Source organism: Platichthys flesus, chromosome 16 (assembly GCF_949316205.1).
Source record: "Platichthys flesus chromosome 16, fPlaFle2.1, whole genome shotgun sequence".
NCBI lineage: Eukaryota > Metazoa > Chordata > Actinopteri > Pleuronectiformes > Pleuronectidae > Platichthys > Platichthys flesus.
In genome coordinates, this window is record NC_084960.1 from 1,278,700 (window position 1) to 1,291,299 (window position 12,600).

A 12,600-nucleotide genomic window follows, 5' to 3' on the forward strand; every position below is an offset into this window, starting at 1 on the left:
AACAATGAGAGAAACTCCAGCTGCTGTCGTTAGAGGGAAGGAACAGACGCTGCAGAATAAAGGTGAGTGATTGAAGGTCACCAGGCCGGTGTGGACGAATCAAACACTTTGATCATACCGGCCCTGTTGTGTAATTTCTCATTAAAATGTCTATATTGATAACGTATAGTTATAATTCACCTATGATGCACACTTCACCTGCATTGGAAACTCACATGTTTGATAAAGTAAACATAGAACAACCTCACCTAGAGACGGTGGCTTTTTTCTGCTTCTTTCTACAACACAAAGATAAGATGAGTCGGACGTCGTAGCAGGAAGGTTCCCGGTTTGAATCCTGGTCTGGCCCAGGTCTCTCTGTGTGGAGTTTGCATGTTTTCTCCAGCTTCCACCTAAAGTCCAAAACCCCAAATAACACGAAACTTATTGGGGCCACTGCTGCTGTGACTTACTTTTGGCCCTGACCTGGCCAGCGGGAGCGAGGCGGTGACAGTTTGGATCTAAACAATGTTGCTATGAGGGCACCAGCCACTCGTGAGCATCACATGTCATGTTGAGCTGGTGTCTGTGGTGCACACCATGCTCGGCTTCACATGCACGGATATTGTTTCAGGGTTATTGAACTGGCAAACTGACACGAAGAGATGTCAGAAATATTACTGTCACTGGCAGACGGACACCATCAGTAGCCAGTTAGCTTAGCATAAAGACTGCAGAAGGAGAAGCACTGACGATGGAGGAGAAAAGAGAATCCTCAAAGTTAAAAACTGAATGTGCCGTTGGAAGTTTCATTGAAATGTGAAATCTCTCCTCCCGTCAGACGCCTGAACACCGGAGACCACCGACCTCGTCACGACGCTGGACGGCCGCACGCTCCACAGAACAAACCCCCGACTCATTACCTCAGTTATGTTTAACCGCTCCACCGTGATGATCCAGTGACTCACATAATTGTTGAAGGGAACAGTCTCATGAAAAATGACGTCAAGGAGTTTTGGAACAAGGTTTATTACAAACAAGATGTAGACGAGAGGCGTCTGCACCAGGACCACCGGATATTTATCTGATGTGAACCTGGAACCTTCTTGCTGTGCCATTCTTTTTTTAAAGTAACTGCCATCAACGACAAGGAGGTCTTGAATTGAACCTTTACCTCCATCACTTATCACCGAGCCCTGTTAAGGGTCCAACACAGACTCGTCTTCTGCTTTAGTTTCTCCCTCAGACTCCTGTGATCAGCGGTGAAGCTTCAATCTGAGCTCAAACAAAACACTCGTTCTGGTTGTCGTCTCTTTCTCCAGGGGGAAGCAAAGACAACGCACAGGGTGGCAAGAGCAGACACAAATTCCTCTAATCCATTTAAGGCTAATTGCTTATTAGTCTGTCTCCATTGTCCTGAGGACGGTGCTGCTTGGACGGAGCAGAAGAGCCCATGAACTCATCATCATAGTGGTGATGATGTTAAATCACACTAATAACATGCAGGGCAACAAGCAAGGGAGACATCACGCAGGTTATCATCGTCTTCAGCTCTCAGATCTCAGGAGTAACTGCTCCACATGAGGAACTGTAAAAAGGGAATTTTCTTATATTGAGCTGAATTACAGAACTTTTGGTTTAAAAAGTTGTGAACTTGAGTGTGAGGATTGTGAGGATTGTGTTGATGTCTCGCTGAAATGTTGCGAAGCAGCCTGCGTGCACTGCTTCACCTCAGTCTGCTGCGTAAAGTCAGCGTGAGTGAGGTCGAGCAGAAGTAAATAAGAAAAATATTTTCTGCGTTTCACCAGAAGCTCGACCACAGCGGCCTCATTCCTGCAGAGTCATTAAAAAGTTCAGACTGCGAACACGATGAGAAGAACAGAAGCAAGAAAAACATCTAGTGCTCCCTGAAGAGAGCATGGAACTTTACATATACGTTCATGCATGCATACACAATGTGTGTGTCGATGATGTGCGTGCATGTGCCTGTCGCAGCCCACAGGTACTCACTCCTGTTTATTTGCTCCATATGTTACAGGTCTGGGTTGAGATACTGTTCAGCAGCTCTGCTCCAGGTAATAAACACAGGCAGTGAACATGACTGGATTCTTTCCCCCAGTTCATAATTAAATCCCTCAATCATTTGCTGCAAGGATCTTGTGTGTCTGAATGCATGTGAGGGCATTTCGTTGTGTGTGTTTGTGTCATGAATTAGTGTTGGAGTACTGATGCATGTGCCTGTATGTGTAGAATCTACATCCATGTGTTACTGGACTGGAACAGGGAGAAATCCCACTGAGACTCATAGTTTTCCTGGAATCGAGTCAAAGGCACATTGAGTTTGTGTCGGAGAGGAAGATGCATTCTGCTAATTTCTCCATCGCATCATGGCCTGGGATCACTTCCACCAAACAAATGCCGGCGTGTGTTTTTTCTAACGGCACTCATTACTGCTCAGAGTGTTGCTTCTACACAAGAGGAGACGAATGGTGGAGAGTAAATGAAGAAGTAATTATGCACATTTGTTTCACGAAGCTTCCCTTAGTGCAATCATCCCAGAAAACATCTGCACAGATATCAAAGAATCAGTCCCAGTTTTTAAAGATACTTGTTGATGCCACTTTAACTCTGTTTAAATAAAACACACAGACACACAACCAAACACACACATCCTGCAGCACACTGATTCCTTGACTTTAACACAACGACTCTCAGGTGAAAGACTGTTTGTTGAACATCTGCTTTATTGTCACTATAATTAATATTAATGAATTTATAAATCCAGTCCACCTTGGTGGGATTGATGTTGTTTACCAGGTCAAACTCACAGAGGCTCTGTGTTATTCATCTGTGTGTTATAATGTACGTGGAGGTGGAATTAAAACACACACAGCTCCATCAACAGTGAAGAGAGGAAGACTGGGGAGAGAGAGAGTGATGAAGAGGTGATGAAGATATGAAGTAAACATACACACACCTGTATATTAATTTAGCAAATAAAAAATATGTCAAGTATTAATGTTATTTTAATGGTTTTAAAGAATCTGTGTATATCTGTTTACCTTCATTAAAACATTGAAGCTCGAGGTAGCACCTTTCACATCTCAGGGCCACAGCGCCATCTAGTGGAGATCAGCATGCAGGTCATCCTTTGACTGTACCACAGTGGCACTAAAAACAATCTTGTTCATCCTACCTGGTTTATCTGCACAGAACATTTCATTTGCATTTGACCAAGTGAGCAGTACAGAGTCATTCAGTTACTGGGAAACTAGAAGCACAACTACTAAAACACCGGAGCTGATTAATGATATAACACAAACCTGACATGTAATTTACATTCATGTAAAACATTCATTTTCACATCATTTACCTTTTCCATATATACGATTGACATCACTCACATGACACAACGACATCAACTCTGACTGAAATACAACATATAAGTATATATATTATATCTGTGACCTGTGTATCATCAGCACCTGTAATGTAATACCTGCAACATGAAAACACATCAGCCTGTATGAAACCACATGAATCAATGTAATAGCCCTGTGTCGTGTGTGTGTGTGTGTGTGTGTGTGTATGTGTGTGTGTGTGTGAGTGTGAGTGTGTGTATGTGTGTGTGTGTGTGTAAGTGTGTCGGTCCAGCACACGTGTGTACATAGCATGAGCAGGACCCACACGTGTGCATCACAGTAAAGCTTGGTGGTGGGTGTGACTGATCATAATGTAAAGTGCGTCTATCACAACAATTACAAAGAGAAGAACACAGGAAATAAAATGCACATCCAGATCAACCTGAAGCTGTGATTGGCTGCTGCTTTCCATTAAATATTCAAACTTTTGATTGGCTGGCAATGCAACAGACCCACAATGCAGTTCGGCTTCATCTGGCTCCAAATATACATGTGACTCCAGCAAATAAACTAAAAGTGTCTTGTACAGAAACACGCATATTGGTAAAGAACTTTATGTAAAATACACACACACTCAAACCTTTCCCTGCTTTAAAGGACAAACATTTTCACTCTTATAACACAACATCAGACTACGTTTATACAAGTGGTGATTTTTTTAGCCCATGTTTTAAGGCTGGCAAAGCTACTGGACAGGAAGTGCAGGCATATCTGATAATTTAATACATAACCAATGTGCTCTTTATTGGCAGCAGTAAATCAGACTGTGTGACACCGCGACTCAATCACTGCAACACTGAAATGTAATCCAGGAAATATTAATATCATTCGTTATATCTGGATTTGACAAGTCATAAAGTCTTCTGTGCTCTGAAGGCACAATCCACAGCCAACGTGTAAATAACAAGGTACAGCCCGTCTACTGTTCCACCACAGCTCAGAGTACAAAGAGCTAAACCTGCGTTTGAGTTAATCAGGTCAGCTTCAGATCTATTTCTATAATCATAATAATCATAATAATAAGCTTTAATTGTAAAGCACTTTTCTTAAAAAAATTTACAAAGTGCTTCACGAGAGGCAAAAAGAACAGTATAATAGATAAAAAATAACACACGCAAAACATCAGTACATCAGCAGAAAAGCTTCAATCAATCCAGAAATTCAAAATGATTTTTCTGATCTTAAGTCAAAACTTTAGAGAGTTTCGTGTAAAGAGAGCAGCAGACAGGAAGTGACGTTTGAATTCCACTGCAGTGATTAAGTTTTCGTTTTTTGTAATCTCTTCGTCAGTGTCTTGCTTTTTCATCCTAAGGTCTTTGTGTCTCTGTCTAGTATATGAAACAACATCTAGGGGGCGCTGTTGGAGGGTAAGGATGTAGGACGTGTCTATCTATCGCTCCTGAGCCAAATTTCTCTGTATGGTCAGACGCCAGAAGAATCATCTAATGTCATATACTCTGCCAAAAACGAGTCTGAAAGAGTGGCCATCACCCCCTCCGGATTCACCCCCATCATCGAGTGCGATGGCCATGGACACAACGGGAACACTGACAACCCACTCAACATCTCCAGATATTTATAAGGAGCGTTTACAAGCAGCGTTTGACACATTGCTAACAGACCAGGTTACTGAACTTCTTGTCAAGTCTTCGAGCACTTACTTTGAGCAAGGAGATAAAGTCAGTAAATGATTATCCCTTAAGCCACTATTTGTCGTATCCTTAAAATAACAATTACCCTCTTGATTGGGCATCATATCGTCAACTTGTTAAATGTTGAATATGAAATCTAAGCCAAACTTCTTGCAATGTGTCTGGAAACAGTCCTCCATCAACTATTTCTCCTGATCAAACAGGATTTAATAAACATAGATTATTGCTCCGTAGATTATTTAATGTCATATATAATCCCTCTGTCAACAACAAGACTGAGGCCATTATATCAGTAGATGTGGCGAAAGCGTTTGACAAGGTGGAGTGGAAGTGAGACTTTCTCAAGCTTCTGTTAGGACCGACATCACTCTTCAGGTTCTTTTCCTCTGCAGCGGTCAACTCGCCAAGGCTGCCCTTTAACTACCTTGTTGTTCGCCCTCGCTATAGAACCCCTAACAATCGCCTTCACTCTAACCCCCTTGTTAAAGGTATACTCAGATATGGAGAGGAACACAAATTGTCTTTATATGCAGATGATTTATTGACATATATATCTGACCTCTCTGTTCCAACCCTGCTCTTGCCACTATCACATCCTTCGGTCACCTATCAGGATACAAACTGAATCCCAGCCAAAGTAAAATGATGCCGCTCCCTGTGGCTGCAGAAAATTCCCCTTTACTTGACTCACCATTAAAAATTTCTCATAGTAGTTTAATTTATCTGTGTGTACGTGGTACAAATCGATTCGATAACCTCTTCAGGTCCTACTTTACCTCTCTGTTAACCCATACTGAGGATGATTTTGAACGCAGGGTCTTTGCTGCATCTCTCCTTAGTCACAAGAATTAAAATGACTATTCTCCCGAAGTTGTGAAACCTCTTTTAATGTCTATCAATCCTTCTTCTCAACACATTCTTCAAACAGATAGGCAGCCTAATTATATATTTGATATGGATTAAAAAGACTCCTAGGATACAAAAACAATTTTTGCAGAGGCCCAAATCAGATGGGAGACTAGCGCTACCAGATTCCAGGTTCTATTATTTGGCCTCTAATCTCAGGATCATTCAGTTAGCTGTGTCTCTGCTGTTGTTACGCGTGTCTATATGTTTACGAAGTGGTTGTGGAGTATCCTGATAAGAGTGTTGTACTCATCCGGTGAGACGGTGTGAGACAGTGTGTCTGCACGAGGCTACGCACAGCGTGTCTGTACCTGGCGGACATCAGGTTGTACACCAGAGGGTTGATGGCAGCACTGAGACGGGAGAGGAACCTGGCGACCAGGTAAAAATAAAAGAAAGAAGTCAGTGTATTATTGTGTGTACTGTTAATGGATGTGTTATTGTGTGTACTGTTAGTGTGTGTGTTATTGTTAGGACCAGCTGTCAAAGAATCATAGATCATGGTCAGAGCGACGATGTAGGGCAGCCAGCACAGGATGAAGGCCAAGAAGATCACTCCTGATGGACATGAGGACAAGGACACAGGAAGTGGACATTAGAATCATCAACATCTGCAGGTGATAGAAGACATTTCTCACACTGTTAAACAAGAGAGCTGTGTCTCAGTTCAGGGGCTGCAACCTTCAGAGGACACGATCTACTGAACCCACCTCCTTCCTCGGTCAGGTAGACTGTGAAGGCTGAAACTAAATGAGACCATCTGGTCCACAGAGGAAAAGCTTGTCCTGTCCTTGAGTTGGACACGACAGAAAGCTTAATGCCCCTTGGTTTTTAACCATGTCCCAGGACTCAAAGTGCAATGAGTCCTGGGACATGTTGGACCTGGAAGGATTCACTCCTCAGAGCTTTCTCTGGTATGAAGGAAGCATCTGGAGGAGTCTTTCTACTCGTGACACTGTGATGCAGCCCCTCAAATGACCCACAGCTGGAAATAAAGATAGAAGACTGGACTGCTCCCCAAAAGTGAAGGCAAATCATCTTGATTGTCCCCTGGTGGCTGGCTGCAGGTTCTACACCTTGCCTGCCTCCTTGATGGTAACAGACGGGACATGCCCAAACTAAAAAGTCAAAATACACATCAAGTATTTTCTTAACGATGGTTTCTGTCATTTATGTCGTCCTTGTAAAACTAGGGAGTTATTTTTCTCATAAGTTTAGTTTTGATTATCAATTGAATGAAACAGGTCCGACTCTGGCTCCAGATGTGCAAGCCGAGATGAAGACAAAGTATTAAATCTTTTCGTCAGCCTTTGTCAGTTGTGTTTAGTAAAAGCTTAATTCAGAACCTGAGGGTGTGTGTGTTGGATTGTGTTTCTCACCCAGCATCTTGACTGCATGTTGGTGACTCTTGTCTTTACGGCTTCTTTGTGGTCGGAGCCTCAGAGTCCGTCCAATCAGGATGAAGACCAGTCCCAGGATGCACAAGGCTACCAGGACGTAAAGGTTTTGGAGAATTATCATGGCCAACATGAGGCCAGAGGAGAATGAGGATTCTGATACTCTGCACACTTCCTTTTCAACCTCTCTCTTCATATCATCCACTTCCTTCTCTATCTTCACTTCCATCATGACCAAAAATGGTGCTGCACTGACAGCCGCTCCCAGCCAGAGGCAGCCAATCAGAGCCCAGGTTCTGCGACGTGTCACCAGCGTCTTTGAGGTGATTGGCCAGCAGACAACCAGGTACCTCTCCAGTGAGAGAAAGGTGATATGGAGGATGGTGCAGAAGATGCAGCAGTGTGACAGGAACCTGCTCAGCTTACAGACGATGACTCCTAACTTACATTCTGTCCAGAACTGGAAGAGACACAATCCGTTTAGTGCACATTCAGCCAAACCATGAGAATCTGGTCAAATCACAGTGAATTGAAAAATAGGGTGTATAAGTATATAAGTATTATGGGATATATGTGAGGGCACCTTCAATAGATCCAGAGCAAGCAGCAGGAGGATCAGCAGGTCACTAACAGCCATGCTGCTCAGGTAGAGGTGGGAGGAGCTTCTCATGTTTGGGCGGAGCCAAACCACCAGAAGAGTCAGTGTATTTCCAACAAGGCCGAAGATTATCAGTGAAATGATAATCACTGTTCCACACACTAGAAAATGAAATATTGATGATTGATTTTCATGAGAATCACAAATTTACACATGTTCAGTCCACAATGGAAAATGGTAAAAAACATTCACAGATTTAATTTGTTCTCATGATGACTGGCACAAGAAGACGTTTTTTTCAGTTTTTCGTAAACTACTATGAAAGACTAGTATAAAAATATAAGAAACAACATGGAGTCAGGTAAAAATATCCTCTTAATGTTTTCTCCATAGCTCAGCAACCTTTTCAGCCCCAGTGATCATATCAATATAAGAGGGGAGGAATATTTAACTGTTATTTATAACTTTAACGTCCTTAGAAAATGTATTTGGATCATTCTGCTGAAGCTTTCTGGCCAAGTTCTGCAGATTGATTTTAATAAAATGTACTGCATATCTGAATCTGGAAAACACACACACACACACACACACACACATATATATATTAACTATTCATTAATTCTCACTTATTCTCCAGCACTTTTATTCATTTTCCAGATTGTTTTTACAGTTTCAGTTGAAATATATAGGTAATTCATCACGTTCACTGGAAACAGACGGGAGCAACTCTGCAGTTTAATATGTGGTGTGATATTAATCTATTCAAATGCTTGTGTGCATGTGTTTATATAATAATATATAACGTTTTAATGGTGATATTTAAAGGGTCTGGGAGGAGGATCTGTTTAGTGATTATTGACAGAATTAAAAAGAGGATAAACCTGTCTTTATGCTAAGCTAAGCTAAGCAGCTGCTTTGTATTTACTGTGGAATCATCTCAACTCCCAGTTTTTCTTTGTAATAAATTAGTAAATTGTTTAATTAGTTATGAGAGGAAATTGTTAAAATTTAATGTCTTTCAGATTAAGGTTGATTTAAAAAAAATATATTTATAATAATAATAATAATAATAATAATAACAGTAGCTGGCTGTATCATTTCAAAATCGTCTACCGTATCATCACCATAGTTTTGTACCCACCAAGGAAGATCCATGCCGCCATTGTTTCCTCCTCCTGGCAGTCTTGGTTGGAGCAGTTTCTCAGGAAGCCTGGCGTGCTACAGTTTTTAACTCCACAGCTCACGTTTCCCTCCTCCATTAGATCCATGACGGCTCAGGTGGGGGCAGGATGGAGGAACCTGCAGGGGAGAGGTGTGTGTGTCCAAGGTTCCACAGAACTGAAGCTCACTGATGGCTTTCCTATGAAGCTCGATCACAGCCAACACTGAGAGGAATGGTCAAGTGCTGTCTGATCAGACGATGATGTTGTACAACTCATTTTGAATCAACTCGGCTGTAACATGAGAAAGACAATTCCCACTTGTATCTTTATTCAGCCCAAAGAAACTGTCTAAGTAGGCACACTTCCAGTAAGGACTTCTATGGAGAGGAAACGCACCCAACCACACACACATGCATGATGTGAAGATGAGAGAGCACTCCACATGCACTTAGAGAAAGGACTTCTAGGAAAGGAGACATGCAAGTGCTTACATCTGCACAGGCAAAAAAACTGTTTATTGAGGGTTATGAATTCTGACACAGATTTTGTAATAAACAGACTCTTGCACTGCGATTCAGTTTCCTTGTGGCGAGCGGGTCCAGTCGTTGTTGAGGGACACCTGCAGACTGCATGTTGGGCTGGGTCGACGCTGTAAAGCTGCTGCATAAAGGTAAGAAACTTCTTGCCATTATTAAATTGATTGTCTCATCCAGACCGAGGATCAGTCTGGATGAGTAGCGTCTAACACTCTCAAGAAAAGAACCGTAAACCTTTGTGCAATGTGATATTGAATTGATTGATAACGGAGAAAGGTTTGCAGGAGGGTTGGGGGGGACTCACACAAACTTTTCCACAAAAACGGGCCAAGAGGCCCCAAATATATAAATATGATTAAAATTAATTAATAAAACTCCTTTGTAAATTTGACTCCGGAGTCCTCTGTAGTTAATCTGACCTAATAAAATGTGTGAGTAGTGTTGAGTAGACATCAGGGTTTATGCCAAGAGGGCAGCGCAAAGGGCCAAGCCAAGGGTGGAACACGAGAATAAGACGGGAAGCTGCAGCTGCTTCAAGCCTGGAAGAGGCCAAATGAGATAAAGGCCCAACTGCATCTGTGCTGATAGAGCTTAGCACGTCAAATTGCTCATATACTGAATACCGCTTGGGCTCGAAGGTCTGGTTCAGTGAGCAACAGTGGAGTTGGCATACCTAATAATACTCGTGACGCAACTCACGATAAGGAACATGGAGTAACTTCTAAACTAGCTACCAGTGAGACTTGTGTTGAAGTTCAGAGAGGTTACGCTGTGGGTCATTGCGTGTCTGTGACTAGGGCGTAGTTCATCGGTGATAGCGGGAGATGTGCAGTCATTGCTGTCTAAAACTAGACTGAGAGAAGGAAAATGTTTTAGGGGCGTGGCACATCCCCCTTTCTTCTTGCTCCTTCAAGTTTCTCTCAGCCTGCATGCGATTCTGTTTTCAGCTGTCTGTGGAGCTGCAATTACACGTAGGTGTGATACAATCAGCTGATACACATAATATATATGTATATATATAATATATAATATAAACCACAAATATAATGCTGAAATATTTTTTATATCAATGATCTAGACAAATAAGACATAGTTTTGTCCTTGCTTGGTATCCTCCTGTGTTGTTTGATTGTTCAACTCTTTTGTTTAAACCGTGTTTTCACGACCAAGGAAAAAATGGATAGAAATTTTACTTTGTACAACAAAAACCCAACATAAAAACATATTTCAATACATTTATCAGTGCATTGTGAAATCACATTATCCCACAGTAAACTGAGTTAGTAAATTAAATCTCAAATTAAAACTAAAGCTATGATCCAAAACTGTAGGCTTAAGGCGGAAATATGCTACTCTGTTTTGACGGAGACGGACACATGGGAACGTCTTCGCCGACGTGGAACGCCCTCTCCTCGGAGGGCTCTACGTACACCTCGGATTTTTCTAACTATCCTTCAGCATGTCGGAGAGCCTAGGGATAGCCCTTGGCTGTGATTGGTCCGCTAACGACATCATTTCCGAACGACATAATTTCAGGAATCTCACATTTTACATTACATTACATTTCATTTAGCTGACGCTTTTATCCAAAGCGACTTACAATAACTGCATCAACCTCGAGGGTACAGACCCAGAACAACAAGAATCAAGAAAACAACAAGAATCAAGAAATTTCGGACCTCAAACTTCCTGTTTCATTCTCTATAGCACAATAAACCCAAACACAACCAGGATTCTACGATTGTACGATTAATGTGTCAAGTGTGTTAAGTCAGCGGAGTTGTCCAGCTTCAGTGGTTGGTTAGAGCCCTATCAGCATGTGTGTACGGTCACATACAGTTATAATGCCCAGTCATAACAGCGCTAGCGTGCCAGCCACCATGCTAACTGCGGTGGTAACAGCGCAAAAAACCTGCTGTCACGACTTTATTTCCATGGCTGTCATGACACTGTTTCTCAATTACCGTCAGGTTAGATGAAAACACTTAGTAGTAGTAGTTAGCAGTGTTGTGCATGAACAAACGCAAAAGAACGCGTTCATTGAACACGTTCACTTTTGTGAGAACGGTGAACTGAACGCAACTCAATGACAAATAATGAATTTGAACGGTGAACACGTTCATATTTCAGCATCCTCGCTTATAGACAACAGGAAAATTCTCTCTTTATGTGTAACTTTATTAAAGTCCAGCGAACACAACATACTTCTTGTTGTAACTCCGACACTCCTATCATTCCCCAACGTGTTCTTCACTCCCCTTCCTCATTCACCCTTGACATGCCAACTCATCAGCCAATGAGAGCCTGTCTTGCCAGGTAACTCTCCAGCCATTGGTCTAGAACTGTCACTTGCCCCACCCCGACTGTTACACTGACCCTCTGGAAATCCCAATACTTATTGACATGGTGTAGTTAGCTGAACATAAGTCATAACAAACACATAGCAGTCAAACAGAACATAAACCTAACTACTAGTCCGTTACAATATTATCTGAGGTCTAGCGAAAACGTTACGGAATGTTTTCCATCTCCTAAGGAGAGACGCTGTCTTAATCGAATGCTTTCACCATGCCGTTGCTCAGTGCCCGTGAAATGTCCGCGATGTAGCCTCACTACATTTACACTTTTAGAGAACCTTATGCTGCTGTACTTAAAAAATTCTGTATGTTTACTTCTGCAACTAACTGTCTCTTGTACTGTTTGCACTTTATCACTTAAATCACTACGTTTACACTTTTAGAGAACCTTATGCTGCTGTACTTAAAAAATTCTGTATGTTTACTTAGTATTAGGAAATGTCTTGTGTTATCTGTTGTGCCTGTGCACTTTATATGTCTCACTGTGGGAGAGTGGGAAACGTTGTATCGACTCCTTGTATGTTCTGAACATGTAAGAAATTGACAATAAAGCTACTTTACTTTACTTTACTTTACTTACTAACCTGAAC

General features: G+C 41.9%; 1 protein-coding gene across 1 annotated transcript; it reads right to left on the bottom strand.

The window, feature by feature from the left end:
- Positions 1-1,832: 1,832 nt before the first annotated feature.
- Positions 1,833-9,222, bottom strand: LOC133970918 (growth hormone secretagogue receptor type 1-like). Its single transcript, XM_062408077.1, has 5 exons — positions 9,096-9,222; positions 7,940-8,115; positions 7,339-7,816; positions 6,437-6,517; positions 1,833-1,837 (listed from the first exon to the last, which is right to left on the bottom strand). The coding sequence occupies exons 1-5, from the start codon at positions 9,220-9,222 to the stop codon at positions 1,833-1,835; spliced, it is 867 nt and encodes a 288-aa protein (XP_062264061.1).
- Between the last annotated feature and the right edge of the window lie 3,378 nt (positions 9,223-12,600).